Source organism: Myotis yumanensis, unplaced genomic scaffold (genome assembly GCF_028538775.1).
Source record: "Myotis yumanensis isolate MYYU_CA2020_CCGP unplaced genomic scaffold, mMyoYum1.0.hap1 SCAF_8, whole genome shotgun sequence".
Taxonomy (NCBI): domain Eukaryota; kingdom Metazoa; phylum Chordata; class Mammalia; order Chiroptera; family Vespertilionidae; genus Myotis; species Myotis yumanensis.
Window position 1 is genome coordinate 47,123,425 of NW_027223759.1, and position 17,430 is coordinate 47,140,854.

Sequence of the window (17,430 nt, forward strand, 5' to 3'; positions counted from 1 at the left end):
TGCAGCTGTGTGAGCGTGAGGCTGTATGCGTACGTGTGTGAGTGTGCGCGCCTATGTTCGAGTCCCACTCCTCCCAGCGCTGCAAAGTGCAGGGGGCGGGCCGGGCGGCAGGGGGCCTGCCCCGCCGGATTCCCGCATGCTAGTTCCGGGGCGGTCGGGTCTAAAGGGCTTTATGCTCTGCCTGGAGGGTGGGGACTGGCGCGGGTAGAAAAACGGGACGCCCTGGGCGGGCCCGTTTCCTGCCACTAGGAGCCCGCCGAGGTGCGGGTCTCACCGAGCGCTCGCGAGCGGAGGCGCTGCTGCTGTGCGCGACGCGCGCCCACCTCGCGGGGAAGGAACGGCGAGGCCGAGGCCCCGGGCCGTCGGCGGGATGGAGCGCGGGGCGCCGGTGGCGTGCACGCTGCTGCTGGCTTTCGCCGCCTGCCTGGTGCCGGCCAGCGGCCAAGGTAAGCGCCTGCCAGCGGAGCTCTGCTCGGGGCGCCGGACTTCCCTGGCGATGGCCGGCGGGCGGAGGGGAGCGAGGCCGGCGGTGGAGGGTGGTGGGGGGGTGGGCGGCAGGACAGGGCGGCGGCTCCCCCTGGGGCGCTCAGGTTGCCCAGTGAGGGGCGAGCGCGAACCCCCTTCCGTGGCCCGCTTTGCAACCGAGCAGCCACAAACTTGAGAAAGCAGTCCCGCTGGTTTGGGTGACAGCGCACCCCACGGGCATCCCGCCTTTGTTCCCACGGGAGTTTGTCCGGACCCTTCTGGAAAGCACTTTGAGATTGAGAATGGAGGTCGCCCCCGCGAGTGCGCAGCCTGCTCGCGCTATGGATTTATTCTATTCGGAGCTGAGCGGTCCTCGGCGCGGCTCCGTGCGGTTTTCCACCTGCAGCGCCCGCCGGGGAGATCCCTTCGCGCGCCCGCGCTGCGGGCTAGAGTGCCCCCTCCTTTCACCAGGGAAACTTGGTCCCGCGGTGACCCCCAAGAGACCGCATCTTGATACAGGTCATTTACGAGCCAAGATAAGGCCGGGAGGCGGGATTGGCTGAGCGTGCGGCTGATATACTGGAGCATTTTCTTGCAGGGTTTTCCTTTCCAAACCGGCGGTGGGAGCTTTTGTGTTGATGAATGGGGCGCGTCTGCGCGGCCAGAGTTTTGAGGGCTGGAATGGGGAAAGTTTCTGGTTTGAGCGTCTTAAACTTCTCTCAAGTTGTCGGACAGTTTACGTTTTTACAGATACAGAGGCAGAGAAAGAGAGGGATAGAGTAAAAACAGTAAGAGGGGAAGAGGAGAGAGAAGACAAGCAAGTAGGATAATGGGAAGAAAGAAAGAGCGAGAGCTTGAAGATGAGGGAAAGGGAAAGAGGGAGAAGGAGGGAGGGAGGGAGAGAGAGAGAGAGAGAGAGAGAGAGAGAGAGAGAGAGAGAGAGAAGAGAGAAGAGAGAGAAGAGAGAGAAGAGAGAGAAGAGAGAACACACCAGGGAAGAATGGGAAGGGCGAGGAGGAGGCTGGGGAACCCGCGAGCTCTCTCCTTGGCTTTGCGTTGCTAGGTAGCAGCCAGGAGCCGCGTGTGACCGACCACCAGACAGCGGACGCTGCTGCCTCCACGGGAACTAATCTGTCTGTGGGGATGCGAGAGACCCCTCTCCCCATTTCCCCTTATGTTCCTTCTCGTTGGACAACTTAATTGCCCTACAATGAAAATGAAACCCCTATTGTTGTAGGATTAGCCAAAGCAATAAATTGATTTTCCTGGATCACGTATTGGGGGTTGACGGATGGGGAGTGTGGAAGACCCCATTTATGGTGGGGGGGGGGCTTGTGGATGGGCCGTGACATGTATTCAAATGGTTAATCTGCTCCCCCCCCCTCACTTCTTAGCGTAAGCTCCTTAGAGAGAATCAACTAAGTAATTATACAGCAACTCCTAGCAGTGCCCGTTTCAGACTTCCTGGGAAGAAGACTGGAAAGGCGAGCAAATCCCACCGGTCTTGTAAAAATCTTTGGAAAGGGAGGAGAGGCAGGAGGAGACTGTTAATAATTCTTACTTTGAATACAGGGAGGATTTATTATTATTGTAGAGGGATTGCACCCTCTCCGAGGCACTTAGGGTTATATAGATCCCATGTCCTAAATATAGTACTTATTATATATACTACTGTATCCAGTAGTTCCATTTCTCTCATTTGTGACAGATTTCTTTGTCTCTGAATTTTGGCTGCTTCACTGTGTTTGTTTCTATGTATTAGATAGAGCTTCTCTATGTCTCCTGGAATTGGTAGAGTGGCCTTGTGTATTAGGTGTCCTGTAGGGCCCAGTGGCTCAGCCTCCCCAGTCATCTGAGCTGGGCACTCTAGGTGCACCTCTGTGTCTTGTTATAGTTGAGTCTTGATTGCTGTTGGCATCACTGGGAGGAATTGACCTCCAGGCCAATTGGCTGTGAGGACCAGCTGCAACAATAGTGGAAAAGCAGCTGTGCAGGAGACACCCCTATGGAGCAGGACTTGCTTCATTGGGGCTTTAGTGCTCACTGAGTCTGCCCCTTGAGTGGGTCGCTGGTGGATGTGTAGAGTTGTAATCTGGTATGGTCTGAAGCTGTCTGCTTGGTGAATCTCCTTAAAAAAAAATTGAATAAGTCACCTGTCCCAGGCCTAAGAGGAAAACTATGATAGATTAATGCAGCCATGCATCATGTGCTCTTAGCTTGGTCCAGAACTTACACTGTGACAATGCTCCAACTCTCAAAGACTATACTTCCAGATCCACTTTTCAAAATCTTTGGCCATCAAAGCCAATTTCTGAAGATTTCTGCATTTCATAGTGCAGGCTGCTACATGACTGGTTTTTAGTCTTATTCAAGATAATTCTTAGGTCATGGTTAATCATGTCCATGTTCTCTAGGCAGGCGTTCTAAGAACATTGAGGTTTAAATCATGTTTAATTAAAAAAATGTATCATCATTTAAAATAATGATGTCAAGAACCTAGACACATTTCCTTTGTGAATAGAAGCACATTATAATGTTGGCTTTGCAGTTTCTGTTAAGTCCTAGTAACTAGAAGAAGGTATGTAGAAATTAGAGGTCTGGTTGGCATGGCACAATGGTTGAGCGTCACCTATGAACCAAGAGGTCATGGTTCGATTCCTGTTCAGGGCACATGCCATGTTTGCAGGCTCATCCCCAATAGGGGGCGTGCAGGAGACAGTCGATCAATGATTCTCATCATTAACGTTTCTATCTCTCCCTCTCCCTTCCTCTCTGAAATTAAAGATATTTTTTTGAAAAAGCTGACAATGGGCTGGACAGTTATCACATTCTGACCAATTGTTGTCACATTCCTCCCCAAAGAAAGCAATATAGTAAGCACCTAATTGTAGATGATTCCCTATAAGAACTATACCATTCCTATACCTTCAAGTTTTTTTTTTTTTAAAAGAAAGTAGAGGCTGCTTACAAAAGTTAATTGAATCGAAAGGAAAAAGATTCTCATGGTTGACTGCATGATATACAACAACTAGAAAGGCACTAATTGTGAAGCTCTGTTCTAATATGGGGAAAATAAGTTTGATGGAGCCTTTGTTGGTATAACTCAAATAGTTGTATCATATCTTATTAACTTTATTATCTTGAGTTTAAAAAATGTCATCAGTGTGGCATTCCACAACATTTATTAAGTGTCTCTAGTGTGTTAGGGAGTCAGAAGTATAAATACTAGAGAAAGGTTAAGGAGGATGAGAAATGAAAAAGTGGTCTAGATTTCATATTTATATTAAACTGCATCTTTGTATTTAAGATTTTCAGTCATTCACTAGTTTCTAATAAACCTGGTCAGGATTTCACCAACATTAAAAAAGATTTGACATGTAGAATTACACACCTGAAACCTATGTAATTTTATTAACCAATGTTATCCCAATAAATTTAATTTAAAAAGATTTGACATGTCTCAGCCATAGTTTTGGGCTGCTTCTTTAAAATGATCAGATTGGTAGTTGTTTTGAAAGGAGACATTTCTTTGATGCTATATATGTTCCACAACGGCCTGTGCAAATGTTTCCTAAGTGATTTATCAACAATCTCAGCACTATGGGAAGATGGAGGAAGAGTGAGATTTTGGGGTTAGATCTGGGTTTGACTCCTGACTGCCACTTACTACCTTGGAAATTCAGTAAAACATATATTTTAACTTTTGACAAGCAGTTGTTTGAATGATGCACTCGTGTATGTTGACATGCTATTTTAGTGGCTACAACAACTTCACATATTAATCTGGACTCATATTTATAAATGACAGAAACCTAAGTTAAAGTAGTTGAAACCAAAGAAGAAGTTTATTGAAATACATAAATGAAAAGATATGGCTATTAGGTGGAACCTTATGGGATTGCTGTGATTCTAGGACCTAGGACCTAGGATCTAGGTTATAAATAGTCAAATATTGGCAATTTCATTTGGCTCAATGTATTAGAAAATGCAGGCCCAGCCTATATCATACTGATCTGGTTTCTCTATTTCCTGGTTATGAGATGACTCTGTTTTCAAATGTGTTCCCTCTGGTGTTATAAGATGACTGTTCATGGCTCCTGGAGCCACAGCCTTTCATGTCATGTTCGGTGGAAAGAACAAGAGTTTTTGTCTTAATTATTCTCAGCAAAAGTATTAGTTGCATCTTAGGGGTTCTGCTTAGGTCGTTGGAGAATCAGTCACTCTATCCAGGGGCATGAAGTGTGTCCATGGCTTAGGCTCGGGTCACATGCTTGGTCCCTGAAGTCATGGACTAAGGATGGACCCCAGAGGAAAATTGGAGTAAAGCTACCAAGAGAATGGTAAATAGATATTGGTCTGCAAAAACAAGTGTTTAGGTGTGCTCTCCCTCCAGGGAGCACACCGGTGCCATTCCCTCCTCCCTCCCTTTCCCCCACAGGCACCATCCCCTAAGCTCTAAGGGAGCCCATGAGACTTGCAACCAGGGAAGCAATGAGCAGCAGCAGCTCATCCTGGGCTAACCCTCTGAACCTGTCTCCAAGACCCCATTTCCCCCCCTTTTTCTGACTTCCCAGTGAGCTAAGGCAGCCCAGCCCAGCCTAGGCTCTCCTGTTGCTTCTTTTAAGCCCTTCCTTGTTTCACTCTCCTAAGTATATTTTTACTGTGGCCAATAAATTCTTGCTTGCTTTTCTTTTTAAAAAAAAAATATATTTTTATTGATTTCAGAGAGGAAGGGAGAGGGAGAGATAGAAACATCAATGATGAGAGAAAATCATTGATTAGCTGCCTCTTGAAGATTGAGCCTGCATCCCAGGCATGTGCTCTGACTGGGAATTGAACTGTGACCTCCTGGTTCATAGGTCGACACTCAACCACTGAGCCATGCTGGCAGGGTTTGCTTGCTTTTCTAAACACAACAACAACAACAACAATAACAACAACAAAAAACAAAGAAAACAAGTGTTTAGAACACCTTAACAGATAAAACAAATATGTTATTTGAATTTTATATAAAGACAGACTTGAAAAGGCTACAGAAATTTTTGAAAAATATGTTAAAAAATTTTTTTTTTATTGATTTCAGAGAGGGAGAGAATCAGTGATTGGCTGCCTCCTGCATGCCCCCTACTGGGTGGGGATCGAGCCTGCAACCTGGCATGTGCTCCAACTGGGAATAGAACCTGATATCCTGGTTCATAGGCTGACACTCAACCGCTAAGCCACACCAGCCAGGCTAAAACATGTTTTTATTAATTTTAGAGAGAGCAGAAGGGAGAGGGAGAGAGAGAGAGAGAGAGAGAGAGAGAGAGAGAGAGACATCAGTGTGAGAGAGAAACATGGATCAGTTGACCCAGACCGAACCTGCACCCTAACAGGGAATTGAACCAGTGACCTTTTGCTGCATGAGAGAACACTTAACCAACCTTACACTGGGCAGGGCAAAATTATTGGCAATTAGAAATTACTTAAGAGCAGGCAGTCCTGGTATAGCTCAATAAATTGAAGGGGGAAAAGTATTGGAAACATTAAGGCAAAAGACATGGTGCCTATGTTCATGTGATCAGGTTGCAACTTTAAGTTTATAAGGAAAACAAGATAAAGGAGGAAATCTAGAAGGTTTATTTATAGCATAAAGGGTTTTTATTTGAAGTAGACCTTTGTGATGGACCGGAAAGTTCTGGAAATTGAGCTGAGAGATCAGAATACAGGAGCTCTTGAATCTATTGTATGATTTCATTTTTTCTGTGAATCCTAGGCCCTTGCTACTTCTGCATACTCTACTTCACTCCCTTGTTTATATTCCTAATACGTTGTCCCTTTTCCAGGCACTAGACCTCAGCTATGAGGTGGAGTAGAGAGAAGAGAGAAGGGTTTGGAGACATATGAAGATGCTTCTATGAAGACAAACCCAAGAGTCCCTAGCATTTACCCTAGAGATTTTTTTCCAAATATGGAAGAACAGGTGTCTTTCACACATTCCAGGATTAATTCAGAAATGCCAAATACATACACTCTATGCTGATTGTTATTTTGTTTTAATTTAGATCTATTTCTTATAGCATGTCCTGGGAAACTAGAAACATTGTCATTCCAAAGTGAGATGGTTAACTGGTATATTAGAGTATTTCTGACTTAGGACAATGCCAAAGCATAATGCAAGAAAATATAAGTCTCTCCGAGAAAATGTCAGGTTAGACAGTGTGAAATTTCATGTTGAAATCCCTAAGCTTTTGGTCATTAACCCTCAGGTCATGCCTGACCCCTAGGGTTATTGGAAACAGTGAGAAATGAATGAAAGGAGAAAATGTGATTACCATTCTGTTCATTGAAAAGTTAAACTACTGTTACCATGGACACAATGGCTTGTTTATTGTCCAGATTTTGAAATCAAAGTTTGTATGCGACACTAGAGGTTTCCTTTAAGTTTATGTACTATCAACCAATAACACATGAAGATTCTTAATAACTTTACTCACTGATCTACTGATTCACATTACAACATATCTATTTTTGAGGGTCCAATGGGTTTTGAGAAAACCTGAAAATGGGGGATAAGACAGTAGCTACAATTCTGAGTTCTGTTATGCTAGACTTTCTTGGGTTCTTATATAAAAAATCCTGTCTTAGAGTGTCAGAGATCTGCTTGTCACTTTGGGCCCAATTCTTTGGTTTTTAATCTCATTAGCAAGGAGAAGTTTTTCCGAGTAAAGGCTAAAAATAAAAAAAAGAATTTATTTCATAGGGAAATTTTCAAGTAAAGTTAAATTTAAGAATGAAATGTGTTTTCTCTGAAATATGTCAATCATACCTGCATTATACTCTTACTGAAAAAGAAAATCCTACTTGTACTTCCACACCAATTTAATTTCAATGTGGGGAAGGGTGTGGAAGATACTTTGTGTTGAAAGAAACAAGAAATAGAAAACCCACTGCAAACTGGCTTAAACAATCAAGGGTATTTATTGGCTCCTGTAAGGAAAACTGAGGCAGCGAGGGGTTCAGGTGAGGTGCAGCCAGGCTCCAGTTCTCTTTCTTTGTGTTTTCCTTGACTCTACTCCCCGCTAGGTTTCAGTTTAGTTTTCAGTCTGGCTTTCCATATTATAGCTGCCAGGGCAAATGGGGCCACATGTTTGTTTAATCCAGGGGTAGCTCAACTTTGAGGAGATTTCCGTTATGTTCTCAAAAATGTTCTTTCATTACAACCTATAGAATATTATAATTGCTATGGATCCTAGATAGAAGTCAGCTAGCGCCCCAAACTTGGCATATCATCAAAATTACCTGGGGAGCTTTAAAAAGTATATAGATTCTTAGGCCAAAACCTATACTTATAAAATCAGCAGTATGGGATTTTTTAAAAATTTTTTTTTAGTGTTTCCAGGAGATTTTGAGGGTCAGGCAGTTTGGGAACGACATTCTAGATAACCTATCATTTTTATTTTTTTTTAAACTGAAACTCAGAGATGAAATAAATCGGAACAGTAAATTCCTTCCAGTGGCATTGAATTATACTCTGTTAAATCAGTTTTCTTTCTTTTTTTCTTAAAAATATTTATTTCAGAGAGGAAGGTAGAGGGAGAAAAAGACAGAAACATCAATGATGAGAGAGAATCATTAATTGGCTGCCTCCTGCATGCCCCCTACTGGGGATCAAACCTGCAACCTGGGCATGTGCCCTGACCGTCAATTGAACAGTGACCTCCTGGTTCACTCAACCACTGAGTCACACCGGCAGGGCTCCTTCTTCCTACTTTCAATATCTTTTTAGAACATCAGTCAGGTCATGTCACTCCTCTGCTCAAAAACTCAATTGGTTTCTGTCACATGCAAATTGGGTTGTCCAGAAATAGACATTGAGATGGAGTTTGGAGTACAGATGTATGTTAATTAAGATTAATGTTCTTGAAGGAAAAGGGAGGAAGCAGAGATGGGCAGAAGGTGAACTATGACAAGACCTCAGTCAACATAGTGGGGATCTCTGGAGCAAGAGTTGGCTGTGGGCGTGTTCTGTCTTAGGCCTTCCTTAGTTACTAGATGTGGCCTGTCCTGGGAAGAGCATGAGCTTGAGAAGGTGTCTTTCTACACTGATGTGCACCCCAAAAGAACTGAGTGCATGTAGAAAGTCCTTGAAGAAGACATTGGGTGTGTTTCCTATAGCTTCCCATCTTATAAAAGGTCACAGTGTAAGTCCTTACAGTGGTCCACAGGATCCTAACAAACTGGCCTCCATGTTACCTCCCTGACCTTATCTCCACTCACAATGCTCTAGATCAGCGGTTCTCAACCTGTGGGTTGCGACCCCTTTGGCAGTCAAACAACCCTTTCGCAGGGGTTGCCTAAGACCATCCTGCATATCAGATATTTACATTACGATTCATAAGAGTAGCAACATTACAGTTTTGAAGTAGCAACAAAAATAATTTTATGGTTGGGTCACAACATGAGGAACTATACTTAAAGGGCCAGAAGGTTGAGAACCACTGCTCTAATTGCAGTGATATCCTTGCTTCCCCCCCTCAACATGGTGAGCACCTTAACTCTATACTTGCTTTCTCTCTTCCTGAGAGCTCTTGCCTCAGATTATGCATTACTTGCTTCTTGCCTTCCATAGGTCACCTTCTCAGTGTGGCCTTCTCTGATTCATTCCTGATTTATATTTTCCATTGCACTTCGCTTATTTATTCACTTTTGTCTTTCAATCCCTAAAATGTAAAGTTCAGCATGGCAGGGATTTTTATCCTTTTTATTCATTGCTTTATCCTCAGTGCCCAGAATAGGGCTAAACAAGTACAGGGGTAGGCAAAAGTAAGTACACTGTGCCATTGCAACATTCTTTCGAGTTAATAAAGCCATTGTAATAATCAGAACCTGAATGTTTTTCAAAACTGTAAACCTACTTTTGCCCACCCCGGTATATAAGAAGAATGAACGAATAGATGCCACCAGGAATGCTAAAACTAAGAAAGGGCATTCTTGGTTTATCACCATGTCTCTGGTATTGCCAGCCCTTCATTCCCCCAGGCTCCTGGAGGCCCCATCAAGACCTGATAGAGAAAAAAGAACATTGCAGTCTCTATCAAAACAAGTGGCTTAGCAACGCTGTTTCTCTTCATTTGACTTTCCCCCTTTCCTCTGCCTCACTGCCCCCAACTACTGCTGATTCCCAAGGCATTTGAGAGTAACTGATTCTGTGTCAGTCTTTTTCACCAACATCCCAGACACCTGGTTACCCTGTAAGAATCCCCTGTACACACAGAATGAGTCATTTTGCTATTTTTGGTATAGATTTGTTACAGTAGCTTTTACAAAAAGATAAGTCAAAGTTTTTGGAAGTTATGTTAGTGGACTGTCATTCTGTATTTAAACAGAACACAGGAGAAAGCTGTCTGAAACCATGGCACAGTGAGAACAGCCTTGTTCAGACAAAAAGCCCTCTTTGAAGAGGGGAGTGGTTTCCCCATTCAGGGAGGTGGCATGGACTATGGTGGAAGGAACGTGTCAAGTCAGGGCGTTCATGGACCTTGTTCCTGATGAATGAAGGAAAAATGGGCCTAACTAAAGAGGGCCTGAAACTGCCAAGAAATGCCCAGGGCTACTTGTCCCCTGGGCACAATCTTTTTCACTTTAGACCCCGTTTTTTCAAGGACTCCATATACAACCATGACCTAAGAGGCCAGAGGCAGATGAATGACTCAGTTATATGCATGTACTGTATAGATAGAGAAGTTGAGGGAATGAGCTAGAATAATGAAGGCTAAATTTTTTTTGGAGTGCTTTCTATGTGCCTAACACTGTCCTAAGTGTTTTACAGATATTATTTGTTTACTTGCTTTTTCATTAACAATCAAATTTTATGAGTAAAGGACCAAGGCAAAGAAAGGTAAGGTAATTGCCCAAAGCCATCCAGTTACTAAGTGGTGGAATCAAGACTTGAATGAACCCAGAGCCCTTATTCTTCCATGCTAGCACTGCGGATAAGTAGGAGCAAGTGGAAGATAATGCCTCTATCAAACAAAGCCTCATTTAGTGAGGCTCATATTATAACAAGGTAACTTCATTTTAGAGGTTGGTCCCTTTGCAACCCAACTCTTGGACATTTTTCTGCTACTTTTGGCAGTTATTCATTCGTTACATATTGATCGAGACCTTTTCATGCTCCAGACATGACGTAATCAGGAACAATAAAGGATAGAGAGATTCCTGTGACATAGGCCTGTCCAAAACAGCGTATTTTTAGAAGAGTACATTTCTATTTTAACCCAGTTTTGCCTCCATACTCTTTAGGTACCAACCGAGTCCTGTCTGCGGCTTTCTCCTATATTATCATCTTATTATTTGGGAATGTCCTCTTCTCTATGATGACATGTTTTAGTTCAAAAGATCCCTCAGTCAGAGTTCTATTCTAACTTCCCATTAGGGATGGCAGAGATTTTTAAAGGTTTCTGTTTAGTTTTTTTTAAAAATATATGTTTTTAGTAATTTCAGAGAGAAGAAGGGAGAGGGACAGAGAGCTAGAAACATCAATGATGATAGAGAATCATCCATCGGCTACCTCCTTTACGCGCCCTACTGGGTATCAAGCCTGCAACTTGGCATGTTCCCTGACCAGGAATCAAACTGTGATCTCCTGATTCATGGGTTGACGCTCAACCATTGAGCCACACAGACTGGGCTGGGTTGTTGTTTAGTATTAATGAAAAAATTCCCACTAATTTCTCCTATCCAAAGCCCTAGAAGAAAGTAGTCAACAACCAGGTGAGAACTGAGTCTCTTTATGCCTGAGGAGGCTGCTCTTGTAGAGATGGAGAAGGCATTTGCCCATGGGCTGAATGTGCTGAAGGATCTTTTGGGCCCCAAGCAACTCTGACCCTGGTCAAAGATGTCTGCTCTGCCACCATTAAAGCCAGTCTTGAAACTCCTGTTGAAATGCAGAAATTTTACCCCAGTAGGTGAAGTAGTTGAGATGGTAATGCACAGTAAATGTTTGCCAGAGAAAGGTTCAGAAAGAATGAGACCCAAAGCTGGTATGTTTTCATGAGGAATGAAAGGAGGGAAGAAGGTACCAGTGGTGAGAAGTAGTCTTAATAGGGAGCCAATTTTGTCTTTTCATTATTTTGCCTAAATCAGTTTTTTGGGGGGTTGGAGTGGGAGGGTATTATTGCTTGTGTTTTTTCTTAGGATGGCTTTATGGAGAGTTTCTGTTGTGAATCTGTCAAACGGATCTCAAAGATAGAACTACTTACCTTCTAGTCTGGCTCTCTCTCTGGTTAGCTCAGTTGAAATAGGACTGTTTGAACAAAAGGAGAGATTGACCCTAAAAGCTATAAAGTTGCAAGACTCTGTCAATCATTTCTTAGGGATTCATCAGTGCAAGGTAAGATTGAGAGGAGGCTATTAGATTTAATGTACATGGAAGTTATAATTTTTCTAGACCATAATGACGACTATTGATAGGAAATCCTGTTTTCCCCCCCCCTAAGTTAGCATGCAATAAAAAAAGAATTTGCAAATGAACAAAGTAAAACACACATATTCCAAGCCAATTGCTAAATAGTTAATTTCTATGTACCAAAACTTTGATTTTTTTTCCAGTTCACTTCTGACATAAAAATTTACTTCTTCCCTAATATTTGGTGCAGTGAGGTGTTGAAAGAATTTGCTAAGTAATCATTGGAAGCTGAGATTCTAGTGAAAAACAAAATGCACGGTTTAAAAATTGAATGTACTAACTGGAAGACAGCAAAAGTTAGATGCTTCTTGCTGTAAATGATTAAACCCAGCAGAGCAGACAAGAGAAAACATGGGACCTGAGCTAAGTAGGGCTTGAGCTAAGAAGGATGCATATTGTATCCTTAAGGGAAATCAAAGAGGTCTTTAATAGTTGTTGCTGATTGTGAATGTGCAACAAAATCCCGCTGTAATCCAGGTTTATTTTTCAAGCGTTTTGCTGTGATTTTTAAGGAGCGAGAAAATGAAGGGAAGTGAAAAGGTGTTTTATCAATGCCCCAGCACTCTTCCTGTAGGAGGTCTAAGCATTTGTCACAGTGACCTGGACTTTGGTTCCCTTCAGAGCCTTCTTGCACGATGGGTACATGAGTAGATCAAAGACAAATGGCTCTACTTTTCTTGCAGAGAAGCAGTGGATCTACTAATTGAGAACTGGATGGACATGAGACACATAGGATATATTTTTTCTGATTTTCTACAACAGGACTGGTTTTCTTAGGATACCCCTCTCCTTTTTGAGCTGGGGGCAAGTGGTTGGTCTTAATTTTTCTATCTGTAAAAAGGAATAAGATTTTATAGTTCACATAGAAATGGGCTTTGAGTATTGACATGAGTGAAGTGTTTTATTCTTATTTTAAAAAGTAATACAGACTAAAATAGACTTTGCATGTGTGTAGTTCTATAAATTTTAATACCTGTATATGTTTCTGTAACCACCACCTCAATCAGAATTAGAACAGTTCATGCACCTCCCTCAAATTCCTTTATGCTATTCTTTTGTAGTCACACCCTGCAAATAGTAGGTTTTAAGTTCTTTTTTTTTTTTTTTAAGAAAACTCACTTTCTCATATGAAAGTCTCAATTACCTTTTGTTTGTTCATTTTTTATTCAATAAGTGTTCCTAGCTCATTTTTGAACTAATTCAAAATGACATGGATGGTAAGCTTGCAAAGCTGTTTTTCTTTTTTTTTGCTTGTTTTTTAAATCATAATGGAGGAAAAGGCTCTGGGAAGATGGCAGCTCTTTCAGTATAGCCACACACAAAAAAAATATTTCCCAACCTTGGCTCATTGCTAGATTGGAATCTGCAAAGAAAACACACTCAAGAAATCTCCCTTGAAGAGGAGGACAGAGGTTTATTTTTTTATTTGATGATTTACCCCTTAACACTTGGTAAATGATGAGTTGATGTTTTCAAAGAAGATTAAGTCAGTGTGGTTAATTAACTGGTAATCAGGTGACTTAAATCAATTAACTTCTTGTTAACAATTTCCATCAATTTTGTAAATAAATGACTAAATCGGTAAATTCAACTCGTAGATTAAAGGTTATTTCCTAATTTATTTTATTGATGACAAATTAGAGATTTTCTCCTCATCTCATTCCTCCCTGACAACTTTTCTCTTACAAATGAGAACTCTTAAACCAGCTATTGGTTGAGAGGAACACACCAAGCTAACTTTTTTTTTTAATCCTCACCTGAGGATATTTTTCCATTGATTTTTAGAGAGAGTGGAAGAGAGAGGGAAAGACAGAGAGAAACATTGATAATGAGGGAAACACATTGATTGGTTGCCTCCTGCATGAGCCCTAACCAGGGCCCGGGCCAGGGAGGAGCCTGCAACCAAGGTACGTGCCCTTGACCTGAACCAAGCCCGGGACCTTTTGGTCCACAGGCTGACGCTCTATCCACTAAGCCAAATTGGCTAGGCCCGGGCCACGGTAACTTTTAATATATGGTTTAAAGGAGAAGTCAGGTTGAAGGACAGCTTTGCTCTTTCATTTCAGCACAATTTGATAGTAATTTAGGGAAATGAAATTTAATAAGTAAGCATATACATGGTGCCATTATGGTAGAATGGAGGGTAGCAAGTAATGAGGAAACTCACTCTAGGATGAGCTTTTAAGTTTTAAAATGTTTTATTTTATTTTTTCTAAGTTAAAAATGAATGAAGACATAATAAAATGAAACAATTTGGCTGTTAGCCGAAAGTAAACTTGTGGATACTTTTAGTACTCTAGAGGGAAAATATAAAAATATTGGGACATATTGATTGCATTAGTCTGTAAAGCTTGCCTGTAGTTTTAAAACACCATAAAATATACAACTAATTTTTTTTATTTTTTATAATCCTTATAATTGAAAATTTTCTGCTTACATGATTTTATTATGTCTTGGTCTCCAATGAGACATATGAGCAGGCACTTTTTAAACTTATCTCCCATGTCCTCAAATCTGCCATCGAATTTTCTTTTTTTTTTTTTTTTTTTTTTTTTTTTTATATTTTAATAATTTTTATTTCTTAAAGTATTACAAAGAGTATTACATATGTCTCCTTTTTTCCCCCCCTTGACATTCCCCCGGCCCCTACCCCCCGCGCCCCCCCCCCCCCGCCCCGTGTCTTGTGTCCATTGGTTAATCTTATACGCATGCATATAAGTCCTTCAGTTGGTCTCTTAATCCCCCCCCCCAACCCTCCCCAGGCTTCCCACTATAGTTTAACATTCTGTTCAATGTTGCTCTGCTTCTGTATCTACCCCTGTTCATCAGTCCATACTGGTCCCCTTTATTTGTCCCAACCTCACTGGAGTAGTCTCAACCTCACCAGGGCCGTTTCAACTTCACCGGGGTCGTCCCTACCACACCGGGGCCGTTTCGACCTGACCGGGGTTGTCCCTACCACACCGGGGCCGTTTCGACCTGACCGGGGTTGTCCCTACCAGACCGGTGTCGTTCCTACCTCATGGGGGCTGTTTCAACCTCACCGGGGTCGTTCCTACCTCACGGGGGCCGTTTCAACCTCACCGGGGTCGTCCCTACCACACCGGGGCTGTTTCAACCTGACCGGGGTTGTCCCTACCACACCGGGGCTGTTTCGACCTGACTGGGGTCGTCCCTACCTCACGGGGGCCGTTTCAAACTCACCGGGGTCGTCCCTACCTCACGGGGGCCGTTTCAACCTCACCGGGGTTGTCCCTACCACACCGGGGCCGTTTCGACCTGACCAGGGTCGTCCCTACCTCACGGGGGCCGTTTCAACCTGACCGGGGTTGTCCCTACCACACCGGGGCCGTTTCAACCTGACCGGGGTTGTCCCTACCACACCGGGGCTGTTTCAACCTGACCGGGGTTGTCCCTACCACACCGGGGCTGTTTTGACCTGACTGGGGTCGTCCCTACCTCACGGGGGCCGTTTCAAACTCACCGGGGTCGTCCCTACCTCACGGGGGCCGTTTCAACCTCACCGGGGTTGTCCCTACCACACCGGGGCCGTTTCGACCTGACCAGGGTCGTCCCTACCTCACGGGGGCCGTTTCAACCTGACCGGGGTTGTCCCTACCACACCGGGGCCGTTTCAACCTGACCGGGGTTGTCCCTACCACACCGGGGCTGTTTCAACCTGACCGGGGTTGTCCCTACCACACCGGGGCTGTTTCAACCTGACCGGGGTTGTCCCTACCACACCGGGGCCGTTTCGACCTGACCAGGGTCGTCCCTACCTCACGGGGGCCGTTTCAACCTGACCGGGGTAGTCCCTACCACACCAGGGCCGTTTCGACCAGACCGGGGTTGTCCCTACCACACCGGGGCCGTTTCGACCTGACCGGGGTCGTCCCTACCTCACGGGGGCCGTTTCAACCTCACCGGGGTTGTCCCTACCACACCGGGGCCGTTTCGACCTGACTGGGGTCGTCCCTACCTCACGGGGGCCGTTTCAACCTCATCGGGGTCGTCCCTACCACACCGGGGCTGTTTCGACCTGACTGGGGTCGTCCCTACCTCACGGGGGCTGTTTCAACCTCACCGGGGTTGTCCCTACCTCACGGGGGCCGTTTCAACCTCACCGGGGTTGTCCCTACCACACCGGGGCTGTTTCAACCTGACCGGGGTTGTCCCTACCACACCGGGGCCGTTTCGACCTGACTGGGGTCGTCCCTACCTCATGGGGGCCGTTTCAACCTCACCGGGGTCGTCCCTACCTCACGGGGGCCGTTTCAACCTCACCGGGGTTGTCCCTACCACACCGGGGCTGTTTCAACCTGACTGGGGTTGTCCCTACCACACCGGGGCCGTTTCGACCTAACTGGGGTCGTCCCTACCTCACGGGGGCTGTTTCAACCTCACCGGGGTCGTCCCTACCACACCGGGGCCGTTTCGACCTGACCAGGGTCGTCCCTACCTCACGGGGGCCGTTTCAACCTCACCGGGGTCGTCCCTACCTCGCGGGGGCCGTTTCAACCTGACCGGGGTTGTCCCTACCACACCGGGGCTGTTTCAACCTGACTGGGGTTGTCCCTACCACACCGGGGCCGTTTCGACCTGACCAGGGTCGTCCCTACCTCACGGGGGCCGTTTCAACCTCACCGGGGTTGTCCCTACCACACCGGGGCTGTTTCAACCTCACCGGGGTTGTCCCTACCACACCGGGGCCGTTTCGACCTGACTGGGGTCGTCCCTACCTCACGGGGGCTGTTTCAACCTCACCGGGGTTGTCCCTACCACACCGGGGCTGTTTCAACCTCACCGGGGTCGTCCCTACCTCGCGGGGGCCGTTTCGACCTAACTGGGGTCGTCCCTACCACACCGGGGCTGTTTCAACCTGACTGGGGTTGTCCCTACCACACCGGGGCCGTTTCGACCTGACCAGGGTCGTCCCTACCTCACGGGGGCCGTTTCAACCTCACCGGGGTCGTCCCTACCTCACGGGGGCCGTTTCAACCTCACCGGGGTCGTCCCTACCACACCGGGGCTGTTTCAACCTGACCGGGTCGTCCCTACCACACCGGGGCTGTTTCAACCTGACTGGGGTTGTCCCTACCACACCGGGGCCGTTTCGACCTGACCAGGGTCGTCCCTACCTCACGGGGGCCGTTTCAACCTCACCGGGGTCGTCCCTACCACACCGGGGCTGTTTCAACCTGACCGGGTCGTCCCTACCACACCGGGGCCGTTTCGACCTAACTGGGGTCGTCCCCACCTCACGGGTGCTGTTTCAACCTCACCGGGGTCATCCCTACCACACCGGGGTCGTTTCGACCTGACTGGGGTCGTCCCTACCTCACGGGGGCTGTTTCAACCTCACCGGGGTCGTCCCTACCACACCGGGGTCGTTTCGACCTGACCGGGGTCGTCCCTACCTCACGGGGGCCGTTTCAACCTCACCGGGGCCATCCCAGCCTTACCGGGGAAACAGGAAGTTTGGCCCTCTGTCCCCTGCCGGCGGCTCCCCACCTGAC

General features: G+C 45.5%; 1 protein-coding gene across 1 annotated transcript in view; it reads left to right on the forward strand.

Moving 5' to 3' along the window:
• The first annotated feature begins 370 nt into the window (after positions 1-370).
• LRP2 (LDL receptor related protein 2) overlaps positions 371-17,430 on the forward strand; it is a 213,557-nt gene continuing 196,497 nt past the window's right edge. Inside the window, exon 1 of the mRNA XM_070423495.1 lies at positions 371-446. Within this exon, the coding sequence (XP_070279596.1) occupies positions 371-446 (76 nt within the window). The remainder of the gene's footprint in view (positions 447-17,430) is intronic.